Source organism: Homarus americanus, unplaced genomic scaffold (genome assembly GCF_018991925.1).
Source record: "Homarus americanus isolate GMGI-L3 unplaced genomic scaffold, GMGI_Hamer_2.0 scaffold34921, whole genome shotgun sequence".
NCBI classification, from domain to species: Eukaryota; Metazoa; Arthropoda; class Malacostraca; order Decapoda; family Nephropidae; genus Homarus; species Homarus americanus.
This window is the reverse complement of record NW_024741901.1, coordinates 18449377-18466109: the sequence shown is the minus strand read 5'-3', so window position 1 is coordinate 18466109 and position 16733 is coordinate 18449377. Positions and strand designations below refer to the sequence as shown.

The 16733-nt window shown below is 45.5% G+C and overlaps 1 protein-coding gene across 1 annotated transcript in view; it reads left to right on the top strand.

The window, feature by feature from the left end:
* Positions 1–319: 319 nt before the first annotated feature.
* The window catches only part of LOC121876293 (homeobox protein SIX3-like), a 92031-nt gene continuing 75617 nt past the window's right edge, over positions 320–16733 (top strand). The window contains exon 1 of the mRNA XM_042381339.1: positions 320–1083. Within this exon, the coding sequence (XP_042237273.1) occupies positions 374–1083 (710 nt within the window). The 5' untranslated portion in view covers positions 320–373. The remainder of the gene's footprint in view (positions 1084–16733) is intronic.

The following is a 16733-nucleotide window of genomic DNA, read 5'->3' as shown; positions in this document are numbered from 1 at the left end:
CCGGGCGGCGGCGCTAAGTTGCCTATCAGAGGCCGGGCTCCGTTACCGAATCAACACGGCCGTAACGCGACCCGCCACCGACCACCGCCGCTGCCCGCCACTGATTGGCAGACCGGTCGATGATTGACAGCGTTGTCATGGCGACGGAGGACTGGTGGCCAATAGGAGGGTAGGATCGCTGTATGGGCCGGGCTAGGGGTGTGGCGCTGCGTTGAGTGGTGATTATGACCATGGGAGGCGGATCAGTGTTAAGCCCCGCCTCCTGGGCCGCCAGCGGCACTGAGCGACCGCCACGCTGGAGTCCTCGCCTGCCGTTTAACCCGCCAAGCTGGCGTCCTCCGTCGCGGATCTGCTGCGGGCGCTGCAGCCCAACATGGCGCTCATGAGTGGACTCGGTGGCCTTGGTTCCTTTGGCTCCTTCGGGGCGTTCTCAGCGCTAAACGCCTTGAGTGCCAATGCGACGGGCACTGGTAGTTTTGGGGGATCAAGCAGCCCTGTAGTGCCCACACCCATGGTGGCGCTACCCTCACTCTCCTTCACCGCCGCCCAGGTGGCCGCCGTCTGCGAAACTTTGGAAGAGAGTGGCGACATGGAGCGCCTTGGACGCTTCTTGTGGTCACTGCCGGTGGCTCACCCTCACCTTCACGACCTCAACAAGCACGAGGCGGTGCTACGAGCGCGGGCTCTTGTCTCCTTCCACGTGGGAAACTTCCGCGAGCTCTACGCTATTTTGGAGTCACAACGATATTCCAAACCTTCTCACGCGCGGCTGCAGGCGCTGTGGCTGGAGGCGCACTACCAAGAGGCAGAGCGTCTCCGCGGCCGCCCGCTTGGGCCCGTCGACAAGTACCGCGTCCGTAAGAAGTTCCCCTTCCCGAGGACCATCTGGGATGGCGAACAGAAGACCCACTGCTTCAAGGAACGCACAAGATCTCTACTGAGGGAGTCATACCTGCAGGACCCTTACCCTAACCCCAGCAAGAAGAGGGAGTTGGCCTCGGCCACGGGTCTCACCCCCACACAGGTCGGCAACTGGTTCAAGAACCGTCGGCAGCGTGACAGAGCAGCAGCCGCTAAGAACAGGTAAGCCGCCGCTTCGCCCTGGGTGGCCACGCGGCCTGCCTCCAGGGACCAACCAGGGTACGCGCCTTCATTACTGGTAAACTGGCGGGGGTGAGGGGGGGGGGGTCCCTACCTCGCCTCTTTGCCACTTCCCACACTGCCCCTCACAAATACCCCGCTACAGCAGTAGACACTCGGGGGAGCAACCTGAGCCAAACATGAACTCCTCCACCAGTGAGTGGGCTTTCCAGTGCGGGTTTATAGGACCACCCTGCAGAAGACGACACACTACTCTACTTACCTTCAATTAATCAATGAATCACAATACAGCTTTATCTTGCTAACTCTTACTCACACGAGAGGGAAACCTTACTCACTGGCTCCTCCATTATCCTCACCCATCCATCATGTAGGACCCCCCCCCTCTGCCCCCCATAAAAAAGGGAAAAAGTAAAGCGCTCCCCAGTATATGGTGCTGTAGTACATGTGTCTACCCCAGCGCGGGACAATGGATTGCTTGGGCGTGTTCCACATGATCACGTCCCTCTGGTGGGGGCAGCTGTGTACCCTCCTTATCTTACACCGTCAATGCGACTGATCAATAAACCTCAGAGTTGTTGGTGAAGCGACGAGATGAATGACAGCTTCCACACACACATACACACCCACACGTCACACACACACACACACACACACACACACACACACACACACACACCCACACGTCGTACACACACACCCAAATCTATCGCACATAAAAAATAAATAAATTGAATGAAACTTATATAACAAACCAACCAGCAGAGATAACCAGGAACAAATCACCCTCATGTCATTTCCTCATAATAGTCATACACGTCTCATGTCATCCTCTGCCTTATAATATAGTCATATCAGGTGTAATAGACATGAGGTATTTTTCACAACACAATACCATTTCAATGATCACTTCTACTTCATGTTTTTCCTCTTCCTCTTCATGTCAACATTCATTAGGTTAAGGAGTCATGTTAGCTGCCTCTATATAATGACTCTCCTCCCCACAACCTCTATATAATGACTCTCCTCCCCATCTCTATATAATGACTCCTCCCCATCTCTATATAATGACTCTCCTCCCCACAACCTCTATATAATGACTCTCTCCCCTTACAACCTCTATATATAATGACTCTCCTCCCACAACCTCTATATAATTGACTCTCCTCCCACCACCATATAATGACTCTCCTCCCCACAACCTCTATATAATGACTCTCCTCCCCACAACCCTATATAACACTCTCCTCCCCACAACCTCTATATATAATGAGACTCTCCTCCCACAACCTATAATGACTCTCCTCCTACAACCTTTATATATAATGACTCTCCTCCCACCACCTGTATAACAATGACTCTCTCCCACAACCTCTATATAATGACTCTCTCCTCCCCACAACCTCTATATAATGACTTTCCTCCCACAACCTCTATATAATGACTCTTCCTCCCTACATCAAGTGTGTAATCGCCAGAGGGGGTGTTGATTTTAAGGTGGGTGTGGGGAGGATGAGATGGTGGTGGGGAGGGGAAGAGTGGTGGGGAAGAGGTGGGGAGGTGGAAGGAGATGGGGTGGGGGGAAAGGGTAGGGACAGGGAGTAGGTAGGGGGGCGGAGGGGTATGGAGGGGGGACGGGGAGTAGGGAGGGGACGGGAGTAGGGAGGGGGGACGGGGAGGGAGGGGGGGAAGGAGGTTTTTCACTCTATCATTTAATTCATTTACAATGAGTTTACATTTCACAGCAGAGTTTAATGACAAGAAAAAAGGTGGCGGGTTCATTCACGGTGCGTTCACATGGAGAGGGTTCTCAAACTCTACCCACAGTGCGTTCTCACATGCCCTAATCCTACCCACAGTGCGTCTACATGGAGAGGGTTCTAATCCTTACCCACAGTGCGTTCACACATGGAGAGGGTTCTAATCCAACCCACAGTGCGTCTACATGGAGAGGGCCCAATCCTACCCACAGTGCGTTCCTACATGAAGAGGGTTCTAATCCAACCCACGGTGCGTTCACATGGAGAGGGTTCTAATCCTACCCACGGTGCGTTCACATGGAGAGGGTTCTAATCCTACCCACGGTGCGTTCACATGGAGAGGGTTCTAATCCTACCCACAGTGCGTTCACATGGAGAGGGTTCTAATCCTACCCACGGTGCGTTCACATGGAGAGGGTTCTAATCCTACCCACGGTGCGTTCACATGGAGAGGGTTCTAATCCTACCCACAGTGCGTTCACATGGAGAGGGTTCTAATCCTACCCACAGTGCGTTCACATGGAGAGGGTTCTAATCCTACCCACAGTGCGTTCACAGAGAGAGGGTTTTGTCAAGTGAACGTTAGGGGAGTTTCCTAATAACAGTGGGGACTGCGTTCACTTCACCCTCCACCAGCGTTCACTTAACACTCACAATTAATTTCTTGAGTAAATAAATAAAAGTAAAGTTTATTGCCTCTTATTATTATTACTATATTATCACTATTGTTACTCTTATTACTAGTGCTATTATTACTATTATATTATTATTGCTATTAGTATTATTATTATTATTATTATTATTATTAATATTATTATTTTATTATTATTATTGTGTAGTTATTATTACTGTTATTATTATTATTATTATTATTATTATTATTATTATTATTATTATTATTATTATCCCAATTCTCGCTGTTTCCAATTCATTTATATATATATATATATATATATATATATATATATATATATATATATATATATATATATATATATATATATATATATATATATATATATATATATATATCTAATTATCTTCTTTGACCTTACCACGATAATTAAAATCTATCACCAGTTTTTTTATCGACAATTCATCTATTTATTCATTTGAGGGAAATTTTATCATCCTTACGTTTTGAATGGTAAGATTTATTTGACCTCATTTTATTTCATATTTTATTTTCGGATCATAATAATTTAATCTTGTTTTATTCACTCCACTTATTATCTTTATCTTTATTCTTTACTTTATTCCCGTCTTTGTTTTCCTTCATTATTTTTACTTCTTCTGCTATGTATGTATGTATGTATGTATGTATGTATGTATGTATGTCATCAATAGAGACATGTACCTCCTCTCCCACACTAATAATATTACGGCACAACTTCCATGATCCCTCACTCTCTTGCTCACACCTCAACCCCCTCTCTCTCTATCTCTCTTTCTCTCTCTCTCTCTCTACCTCCTTCCCTCTCTTTCTCTCTCTCCTCAGTCCTTTTTTTCTCGCTCTCCCATTATCTCCCCTCCCCGTGCCCCCCCCCCCCATGTTCTTCCTTCCCTCCTGCTTTTCCATCTTTCTGTCACTAGTTATTCTCTCTTCCCTCTCATTTACCCTTTCCCCTCCCCCCAACACATTCCTCCTCCTAACCCCTACCCCAACCTGATCCTCTCCCTCCTAACCCTTTTAACCTGATCCTCCTCCTCCTAACCTACCCTCCCCAACCTGATCCTCCTCCTCCACCAGCTTCCCTCCCCCCCGCCTGATCCTCCCCTCCCTCCTAACCCCTACCTCCCCCAACCTGATCCTCCTCCCTCCCTAACTTCCTACCCCTCTTCCCCATCTCCTCCTCCCACACACACCTCCTCCTATCCTCCTTCTCCTGCTTCTTCTATTCTCCCTCCACTTCCTTCCCCTCATCCTCCTATCCTCCCTCCTCTCCTTTATGCCCCCCCCTCACCTACCTTCCCTCCCTCTTTATCCCCTTTTTTTCTCACCCCAACCCTCCTTTCCTCCCCTCTTTACCCCTCCTTCCATTCATCCTTCCATCCACCTCACCTTAACTCCCTCCAAACCCCCGCCCCTCCTAACCCCACCCTTCCTTGCCAAAACCCTCCATCCCTCTTTCCTCACCCCACCCTCCCCTCTAGCCTCAGTAATCCGGCAGTGTTGTCATAGTCCCATAATCCCGCCAAGTGACAATCGTGTTCCTCGGATTTCCGTCGTCTACCCCCGCCCTCCGTGTCAGTGTTGCCAACGACCCCTCCGCCAATTTATTGCCAATACCAACCAGATTTCGCGGGAAAGTGGATATATATTTCCGATTTAATGGTTATTTAGACGAAGACACACGGAAAAAGTGTTAAGAGTTCACTGATGAATATATATATATACACACACGAGTATACCCTGTATGTACATGTATGTGTGTGTGTGTGTGTGTGTGTGTGTGTGTGTGTGTGTGTGTGTGTGTGTTTTATATTTCAGTTATTCTGTCCGATCGTTTTATTCCATTTACTTATTGTCGTTAAATAATTTTTCTGATATTTATTGATTCATTGATTATATCCCTCTTATTTATTCCCTACACTTCTCACATCTATTATTTCATTAATCGAATTTCTATGATCTTCTGGTTAGCAATTTATTCCGATTATTCCTTTTCCTCTAATTTATTCATTCTAAATAATTTTTTAAAGGAAGTAAATTAATGTTACTTTCTATTTGTATTTTTGTTTCTTTGTTTGTTTCGTTGTTTTCTTGTTGAATTTTTGTGAGATCTAAAGTAATAGGAATGAGAAAATGGTAATAATTATTAATACTAAATAAGAACACAAATGATGATAAGAATAATATAACAAAACAAACAACAATAACAATAATAATAGTATAAGAAAAACAAATAAAATAATAACAACAATAATAATAGTAATAATAATAGCAACAACAAGAACAACAACAATAATAATAACAACAAGAACAACAAGAACAACAACAATACCGCTACAGGGAAGAAGTGGCAACACCTCACACATGCTCAAGAAAATAGACGATAAAAGGAAAACAGAAGAATTGAAGAAGGAAACACAAACACACACACACACACACACACACACACACACACACACACACACACACACACGCACACACACACACACACACACACACACACACAGGAGGAAAGGATAAAAGAGAAGAGATGAAGGAAAAAAGAAACAGGAGACTTAATAGATGAAACAACAGGAGAGAGAGAGAGTCCAGACACGCAGACATGAGGGAGGGAGGGGGGGAGGGTCGTTCACGCTGTTGGCAACACTGAGTCTGACTGGCTAACTGATTGGCTAACTGGTTGTCTGGTAGGCTGGTCAGACTGACTGGCTGGCTAAATGACTGGCTGAATTGCTGGCTGGTTACTGGATCTTGACTGACTGACTGGATGGTTGGGTGACTGGATGGTTGGTTAGCTGGCAGATATAGCTGGCTGGTTGGCTGGCTGGATGCTGGCTCTTGATTGGCTGGCAAGTTGGTTGGTCCGTTGGATGCTTGGCTGGATGGTTGGCAGGCTGGATGGTTGGCAGGCTGGATGGTTGGCAGGCTGGATGGTTGTCAGGCTGGATGGTTGTCCCAGGCTGGATGGTTGGCAGGCTGGATGGTTGGCAGGCTGGATGGTTGGCAGGCTGGATGGTTGGCAGGCTGGATGGTTGGATGGCTGGCTGGTTACCGGGCTGGCTGATATGACTGGTTGGAAGACTGGATGACTGGATGGCTGGCTGATCTGACTGGTTGGTAGACTGGATGGGTGGCTGGCAGGTCTGAGTGATGAGTTTTGCCTTAAGACATCCGGCTTTGTTTCTGACAGGTAAGTCGTAATTGATTTAGAGGTAAAGTTGTGGCGGGAGTTGGCGTTCTTTTTTTGTGGCTCTCGTGCGTTCTTTTTTTGAGGTGAGGACGAGAGGGTTCTTTATTCCGGGGGTGAACGAGGGAGAGTTCTTTATTCCGGGGGTGAAGGAGAGAGAGTTCTTTATTCCGGGGGTGAAGGAGAGAAGTTCTTTATTCCGCGGGTAGAGAGAGAGAGTTCTTTATTCCGGGGGTGAAGGAGAGAGTTCTTTATTCGGGGGTGAAGGAGGGAAATTCTTTATTCGAGGTGAAGGAGAGAATTCTTTATTCCGGGGATGAAGGAGAGTTCTTTATTCTGAAATTGAAGGAGAGAGTTCTTTATTCGGGGTGAAGGAAAGGTCTGGTAGATGTTGTGGTATTGAGAGAACGCAACCACGAATCAACAAATACTGACGTTATTGCCAGCGAAGGTAAAAAGCATCTCAGTCAGGTCAGTCAGTCAGTCAGGTCAGTCAGTCAGTCAGGTCAGTCAGCCAGGAGATGTGTTCATAAAAGGTGACAAAACACTCAACGATACTCATAATTAACTTAATATAACCTACCACAAGTATATTATCTATTTATAATCATGTAAGAATCGATACAATAATTATGTATAGTTATGTAATATGTTAATGACTATGACCAAAATACATATATTTTACATTATCATCTGGTGTGTGTGTGTGTGTGTGTGTGTGTGTGTGTGTGTGTGTGTGTGTGTGTGAGGTGTGTGTGTGTGTGTGTGTGCGTGTGTGTGTGTGCGTGTGTGTGTGTGTGTGTGTACGTGTGTGTGTGTGTGTGTGTGTGTGTGTGTGTGGTTGTGTGCAATGTGTAAGTGTATGTATATTTATGTACACAATTACCGTGTTTGTGTCTGTATAGCCAGAAGCCTTTTAAAAGACCCAAGAAACCTGTCTCTGATGATGTGAGCCTCCAGACACACACACGTACACACACACACACGCACACACACACACACACACACACACACACACACACACACACACACACACATACCTTTACACCTTTAACTGATTCACTCACTGATGTAATTAGTGAAAGAATTTAACTTCATCATCAATATTAATAGCAAAAAAAACTAACAAACGACAAACCGTATCTCTATGTCTTACCACCTTCAGAATATATCATTAACATAAACACAAGATAACATACTGAACACGTCTCAACATCTAGTAAGAACAAAACGAAAAAAATATAACAGGATTCGAACCGAGTGTAACGAAGTGTTTGTCTTTTGTTTTCTTCTTTTTGTTGTTATATATTATCATTACTAAAACAATAGTAACTTGATATTATTGTTGTTATTCTTCTTTTTCTTATTAAAAAAAAATAAACAACGGCAGTGTTGTGGACGTCAATGTAAACAAGACTATGAACAACATTCTTGGTCTATCCTTGGTTGTATCGACTCCCTGTTTACCACTGTTTGTGTACCTGTACTGCCTGTGTACACTTCACATCACGCGACATTCTTGACAGCCACATGACACTCTTGAAGCTATGACGCCGTGAACAGCCAGCCACATGACACCACTGAAGTCATATGACACACTTCACAGAAAGCCACATGACATCCTTGACAGCCACATGACGCCCTGGACAGCCAGCCACATGACACCACTGAAGTCATATGACACACTTCACAGAAAGCCACAAGACATCCTTGAAGCTATGACGCCGTGAACAGCCAGCCACATGACACCACTGAAGTCATATGACACACTTCACAGAAAGCCACATGACATCCTTGACAGCCACATGACGCCCTGGACAGCCAGCCACATGACACCACTGAAGTCATATGACACACTTCACAGAAAGCCACAAGACATCCTTGACAGCCACATGACGCCCTGGACAGCCAGCCACATGACACCATTCAAGCTAGTCACAGGACACCCTTGACAGCCACATGACAACACTGACAGCCACATCACACCCTGGATAAAGTCTCTTATCAGCTGTGTTAGTTTAAGAACTTTAAGTTGTTCTCAAGACGCTGTGGTCAAAGCCGCCCCGAGCGGTCAGAAATAGATGAAGGTTATGGCCACCACCCCCTTCCCCCCTATGGCCACCACCCCCTTCCCCCCTATGGCCACCACCCCCTTCCCCCCTATGGCCACCACCCCCTTCCCCCCCCCTTTGGCCACCATCCTCTTCCCCCCCTATAGCGCCATCCTTCCGCCTATAGCCACCACCCCTTTCCCCCATGACCACCATCCCTTTCCCCCCTATGGACACCCCCCCCTCTATGGCCCTCTCCCGCCCCCCCCCCCCCTTCGCTTTTTCTCGTCCTATTAGAATATTGATCTGAGGCCCCGGCACCCCATCCCTGCCCCACCCCAAAGCCCCGCCCCGCCCAGTCTTTCTCAAATACAACTTTCAGCAAAAACCATCTTTTTTGCTCTTACAATATCGCTCTTTTCTGGAGGAGGAGAATGAAGTGCGTCAGGCAGCTCTTATTTGACTGACTAAATTGACTGGTTAGCTGATTAGTTGATTGACTGTCTGATTTCACTGATTATCTTTACTGATTAACTGACTGACTGATTGACTGTCCTTGGTTGATTGACTGACTGACTGATTGATTGACTATCTTGACTGTCTTGACCTGACTGATTGATTGACTGTCTTGACTGTCTTGACCTGACTGATTGACTGACTTGACTGACTCATTGATTTGACTGATTGACTGACTTAACTAGTTGACTAAATGACTGATTTACTAAGTGAAAGAATTTGACTTTGTATTCTACGTCACTCGTCTCTTGAGTTCGTATCTAACTCCGACACAAACACACTACATTACCATTAATCTTCACTACAAACACACTACATTACCATTAATCTTCGCTACAAACACACTACATTACCATTAATCTTCACTACAAACACACTACATTACCATTAATCTTCACTACAAACACACTACATTACCATTAATCTTCTCTACAAACACACTACACTACCATTAATCTTCACTACAAACACACTACATTACCATTAATCTTCTCTACAAACACACTACATTACCATTAATCTTCTCTACAAACACACTACATTACCATTAATCTTCACTACAAACACACTACATTACCATTAATCTTCTCTACAAACACACTACATTACCATTAATCTTCGCTACAAACACACTACATTACCATTAATCTTCTACAAACACACTACATTACCATTAATCTCTTCTTTTCTAAACACACTACATTACCATTAATCTTCGCTACCGACACACTTGTTACCATTAATCTTCACTTTCACAAACACACTAAATTACCATTAATCTTTTTCTAAAACACACTACATTACCATTAATCTTCGCTACATACACTTCATTACCGGTAATCTTCGCTACAAACACACTACATTACCATTAATCTTCTCTACAAACACACTACATTACCATTAATCTTCGCTACAAACACACTACATTACCATTAATCTTCACTACAAACACACTACATTACCATTAATCTTCACTACAAACACACTACATTACCATTAATCTTCGCTACAAACACACTACATTACCATTAATCTTCGCTACAAACACACTACATTACCATTAATCTTCACTACAAACACACTACATTACCATTAATCTTCACTACAAACACACTACATTACCATTAATCTTCTCTACAAACACACTACATTACCATTAATCTTCTCTACAAACACACTACATTACCATTAATCTTCTCTACAAACACACTACATTACCATTAATCTTCTCTACAAACACACTACATTACCATTAATCTTCACTACAAACACACTACATTACCATTAATCTTCACTACAAACACACTACATTACCATTAATCTTCTCTACAAACACACTACATTACCATTAATCTTCGCTACAAACACACTACATTACCATTAATCTTCACCTCAAACACACTACATTACCATTAATCTTCACTACAAACACACTACATTACCATTAATCTTCGCTACAAACACACTACATTACCATTAATCTTCACTACAAACACACTACATTACCATTAATCTTCTCTACAAACACACTACATTACCATTAATCTTCTCTACAAACACACTACATTACCATTAATCTTCTCTACAAACACACTACATTACCATTAATCTTCACTACAAACACACTACATTACCATTAATCTTCACTACAAACACACTACATTACCATTAATCTTCACTACAAACACACTACATTACCATTAATCTTCGCTACAAACACACTACATTACCATTAATCTTCACTCATATAACAAAAAAAAATTTGTTTATCATAATTACAGTAAAAAAAAATCTTTAAATTAAATATGAAGACAATTATATAGATTTAAGAATTATATATAAACAAACAAATACAAATTAACTTTTAACATATATACAAATTAACTGTAAACATCTAACACATAAATTAACTCACCAACTAATATATATATGAATTAAATATCCACATAAATTAATACACCTAAACGGTAATAATTAGAATTATATCAGTAACGAAATTAACGAGTATTATAACGTTAATACTCACAGGTGATCCCTTATTAACCTCAACTACTACCTGCTAATTAAAGGTCAACCCTATTTATCAACGCACGCCATCCACGCTCATTCAGCTAATTAATTAAATATTACTGTGCCTTTCATTACACGCTCGTTCTCCCTCCCTCCCTTGCCCCCTCATTCCCTCCCGTCCTTCCTCCCTCCCTCCCTCCCCCTCCCGTCTTTCCTTCCATCTCTTCCTTCCTTCCTTCCTTCCTTTCTGCTAGTTGAACGTCAGGTTATGGCATAGTCTACCAACGCCTCGCCAGCCAGCTTGAGTGGTCATCTGGGTCTGGCAATGATGTGCGTGCGTGTGTGTGTGACTCTCTCTCTCTCTCTCTCTCTCTTTCTCTCTCTCTCTCTCTCTCTCTCTCTCTCTGCCCGCGTTGACACCCTACCCTCTCTCCCTTCTTCAACGCCTCCGTCACTAACACGTTGACAGCACAGGAGTTCAACAAGGGGTACTTGGTGGTAGTCAGAAGGTACTTGGTGGTAATCAGGAGGTACTTGGTGGTAATCAGGAGGTATTTGGGGGGTAATCAGAAGGTATTTGGTGGTAATCAGGAGGTACTTGGTGGTAATCAGGAGGTACTTGGTAGTAATCAGGAGGTACTTGGTAATAATCAGGAGGTACTTGGTAGTAATTAGGAGGTACTTGGTGGTAATTAGGAGGTACTTGGTGGTAATCAGGAGGTACTTAGTAATAATCAGGAGGTACTTGGTAGTAATCAGGAGGTACTTGGTAGTAATCAGGAGGTACTTGGTAGTAATCAGGAGGTACTTGGTAGTAATCAGGAGGTACTTGGTGTGCGTGATACCAGTGACCAGTTAAGCCGGATGGAAGTACTATACAGGATATGGGTCGATTTAAAACCCCCTATTTGCCAAAACTACACCAGACGAAAGGTTTTTCCCGTTTTATGCCCGTACTGGCGATCGTCTCTGACAGCAGCAGGCAGAGCCCCCCCCCCCACCTCCCACACACACATGAACCAGCTCCTCAATACACACCTACTAACCACTAACCATGTTGCTTATTAACTATCTGCACTAACTACCATCATCGCCCATTAACCCATTACAATTAACCACTAACCATAATCACCCTCAACCACTTACTAACCACATATTTACCGCCCCGACGCCACTAACAACCTCAACTAATCACCACTAACCACATATTTAGTAGGCGGCACAAACACCCACCTATCCCCCTGCCTACTTAGCGACCACAAACCCTCACGGCTTCTATCCACACGTCAAGAACTCACAAGACCGCTCAACATGAGGAGCTTATCCACTCTTTTAGAATACCAATGGGCTAAGTCCACCCTCTTGTAAATCATCGTAAACTGAGCCCTACGTCACCTTACGCTAAGTGTCATTCTACTTATCTAGGCATTATGTCCTCCTCCCTCCTTCCCTCCTTTGCCTCCTTCCCCAAGCCACGGGACAAGTTATTATCGCCGTTCCGTTGGGAGGGGAGGGGGCTGGGGGAAGGGGGAGGGGGCTGGGGGAAGGGGGAGGGGAGGTGGCTGGGGAAGGGGAAGGAGAAGGTGAATGGGGAAGAAGATGTAGTACAATCCCAAAGTGTTAAAGTGTGATCGTCGAGGGTAAATTCGATCTTACGGCTGTCGGTCCTCAAGGGTGAGTATCCCCTGCTGTTTGGTGAAGCGACTTAGGAGGTTGTTACACCGAAGGTACAGTAGATGGGGGAGGTAGGGGTTGGAGGGGAGGGGAAGGGGTTGAAGGAGGAAGGTTAGGTTGGAAGGGAGGGGTAGGGGGAGGAGGGGAAAGGTAGGGAGGTGAGGAGGTAAAAGGAGGGGAGTTACGAGTGTGCCAAATCCGACAGACAGAAAAAGGACAGATGCCAACTAGCAAAAAATTAGCGATTATTGTTTTTTTTCCTTCCTTCTTCTCTTCGTAGACTTTCTTCTAAGATGGTAAACAAAACACCCTGACCTGTGTGTGTGTGTGTGTCAGAAGGAAGGAAGGAAGGAAGGAAGGAAGAAGGAAGGAAGGAAGGAAGGAAGGAAGGAAGAGGGAGGGGAGGGGAGAGAGGGGGAGGGAAGGAAGGAGGACGGAGGGAAAGAAGGAGGGAGGGGAGGGCCGTCATCAGGCTGGAGGAGGAGATTGTTAAGAGTGACAAAGTCGTACTTAACCAGCGTCAAAATACGATGGTAATGCGCGCTAAACCCACGACAAACTTCCGCCAGAGAGAGAGAGGGAGAGGGAGGGAGGGAAGGCTGATGGGAGGGAGGGCTGGAGGGAGGGAGGGCTGGAGGGAGGGAGGGAGGGAGGGCTGGAGGGAGGGAGGAAAGGAGGAGGGGAGTAAATCTCTCGTATTTAGATAACAATAAGGAGTGGGGGAGAGAATAACATGGAGTCCATAATGAACACGGTGGATGGGTGGATGTGACGTACCGTTTGTGACGTGCTGTTTGTGACGCACCGTTTGTGACGGACTGTTTGTGACGTACTGTTTGTGACATGCTGTTTGTAACGTGCTGTTTGTTTCGTACTGTTTGTGACGTAGTGTTTGTGATGAGGTACCGTTTGTGATGTACTGTTTGTGACGTACCGTTTGTGACGTGTTGTTTGTGACGTGCTGTTTGTGACGTACTGTTTGTGACGTGTCGTTGGTGATGTACTCTTTGTGACGTAATGGTTGTGACGTAATGTTTGTGAGGTGCCGTTTGTGACATACTGTTTGTAACGTTTTCCCTCCCTCCCTCCAGGACCCTCCTCAACCCTCTCTCCCTCCCGCCCTCCTGACCCGTCCCTCTTGACCCGCCCTCTTGACCCGCCCCTCCTGACCCGCCCCTCCTTAGTAATAGAATTAAGCAAAATATTTCCCCACAACAAGACCTGACACACAGCGAGACGCTAACACGGTGATACAATTATTACCGCCAAACCATAACCACCACGGTCTCCCTACTGCTACGATCATCACCACACGGGCCCCTGTCCTAATGGGCCCCTGTCCTAATGGGCCTCCAGTCCTAATAGGTACAACGTCTTAATGGGCCTTAGTTCTAATAGGCCCCCTTCCCAGTGGGTACCGGGCCCCATTCCGTCTAACAAGCAATAACTCGCACGCTGTAAAATTTGGACCAGTATAATTCATGGGGTAAATTATGTTGAAGATAAGGCGAACTGAGGCTAGCTGTGTGTGTGTGTGTGTGTGTGTGTGTGTGTGATAACACACAACAAATTAAAAATATTATAAATACCGGCGTTAAACTCCAGGATTTATCTACCCCGTAAAAACCTTCACTAATGACCCCCTCAGAGCAGATCATCAGCGGCCACCTGCCGTAAATATCCCTCATTTATTGGTCACGTTTTTCTCAAGTAAATCCCCAACTTGTGTGGGTTTTTAAATCATCTTAGTTTCATCATCCTGAAATAACAAATCCGTACGGCAGAAAATACCTGTGTTTTTTTCTCTTAAATACCTGTGTTGTTGATGTTTTTTTATCGAGCCTTAATATTAACGTAATGAAAACATTCATATTATTTAATAACTGGGAATATCCGTAGCGAGGGTGTGTTGACCGAGTGGGTACAGAGCTCGCCTCTTGTCCTAAAGATAGCTGGTTCGCTACCAGCCCCCCCCCCCCTCCAGTCCACCCAGGTGTACTGTACCTGATTGTACAGTTGGTGAAGTGAAGACGGTGGAGTGCAGTGTCGGCCACACTGTTTCCTTGTATACCGGAAGCTTAGTTGGCGACATTATTACTTAGCACAACAGCAACACTTCCTCGTGCTGCACCAAGAATGTCACACTGTTATTATCTTCATCAACACGTGTTCCTTCCCAATAATTTTTTTAAACATATAGTATTTTATTTTAAGTGAATTTTTCTTGTTTTGGGCGTAAATAGATAATGATATATCATATTTTCACTGACGGACTAATGTTATATAATGACAAATTGATTATACTATCACCAGAAGAACGATGTAGACTGTCATAATAGGAGAGAGAGAGAGAGAGAGAGAGAGAGAGAGAGAGAGAGAGAGAACAGCGGGCCAGCAGATGAAAAACAATCAGAATAGTATTACGGGCAGTGAACCAGCGTCATTTAGGGCGACCCCCTCTCTCCCTCCCCACCATCCCTGCTTTCCTTTCTGTTTCCCTCCCTACCTCCCACTGTCTCCCTACATGCCTCCCTGTCTTCCTATACTTTCCTCCCTCTCTACCTCCTATCTACCTTCCTCCTCTCTTCCTCCAACCTTCTCCCTTCCTTACTTCCTCTACCCCCATCACTTTCTTCTAATCCCTCCTCTTCCTTCCCCTCCTCTCTCTCTCTCTCTCTCTCTTCCCCCCTCAATCTCTATCTTCCGCTTTCCCCCTACGCCCCCCCCCACTCATCTTCCACCTCCTTCCTCCTCCCTCCCTCCACTACCCTATCCCCTACCTTCCTTCCTTTCCACCACTTCCCTTCCTTCCTTCCTTCCCCCCTCCTCCACCAGAACCACCACCTCCTTTCCTCCCTTTCCACCACTTCCCTTCCTTCCTTCCTTCCTTCCCCCCTCCTCCACCAGAACCACCACCACCTCCTTTCCTCCCTTTCCACCACTTCCCTTCCTTCCTTCCTTCCCTTCCTTCCTTCCTTCCTTCCTTCCTTCCCACACTATACCCCGTCAGCCCAGTAGCGTCCTTTGAGTCATACAGTCACTTTAACAATATCTACTACCGTATCCTGATGCCTTTCCTTGGCTCCCCTTCCATATATAACCATACAACCATACATACCTCTAACCCCATAATACACCACACCACACCATACCATACTACACCACACCACACCATACTACACCACACCATACCATACCACACCATATACAATACACTACCACAGTTCTACCTTGGTGGTGGTTGGGTGGTAGGGTGGTGGTTGGAAATAGTAGGGTGAAATCAGTTGGGCTGAAATAGTGGTAGAATTGAGTAGTAGTGTGGGAGTGTGGTGGTAGGGTGGTGTGGTTGGAGTGTGCAGTGATGGTTGGGTGGGGAGTGGTGGGGAGTGGTGGTGGAGATGACAGTGGTTTTGGTGGGGTGGGAGGTGGTGGTGAGTGGGATGAGGCGAGGTGGGGTGGGGTGAGAGTTGAGTGGGATGGGGTGGGAGGTGGAGTGGAGTTAGTGGGGTTAAATTTCAAGTTAATCTCTCCAATTATGCTTTTTGAACGATGGTAACGGAAACCTCGCTATAGGGACATCGGAGGAAGGGGAGGAGGGGGGCCATTGGGGGCAGTGTTTCATGGAATGTTGTACAGTAATTTGTTGCAGCTCTCAGGGGCCAGATTGTCTATTTGTGGTGGCGAAGGTTCTGTGTGTGTGTGTGTGTGTGTGTGTGTGTGTGTGTGTGTGTGTGTGTGTGTGTGTGTGTGTGTGTGTGTGT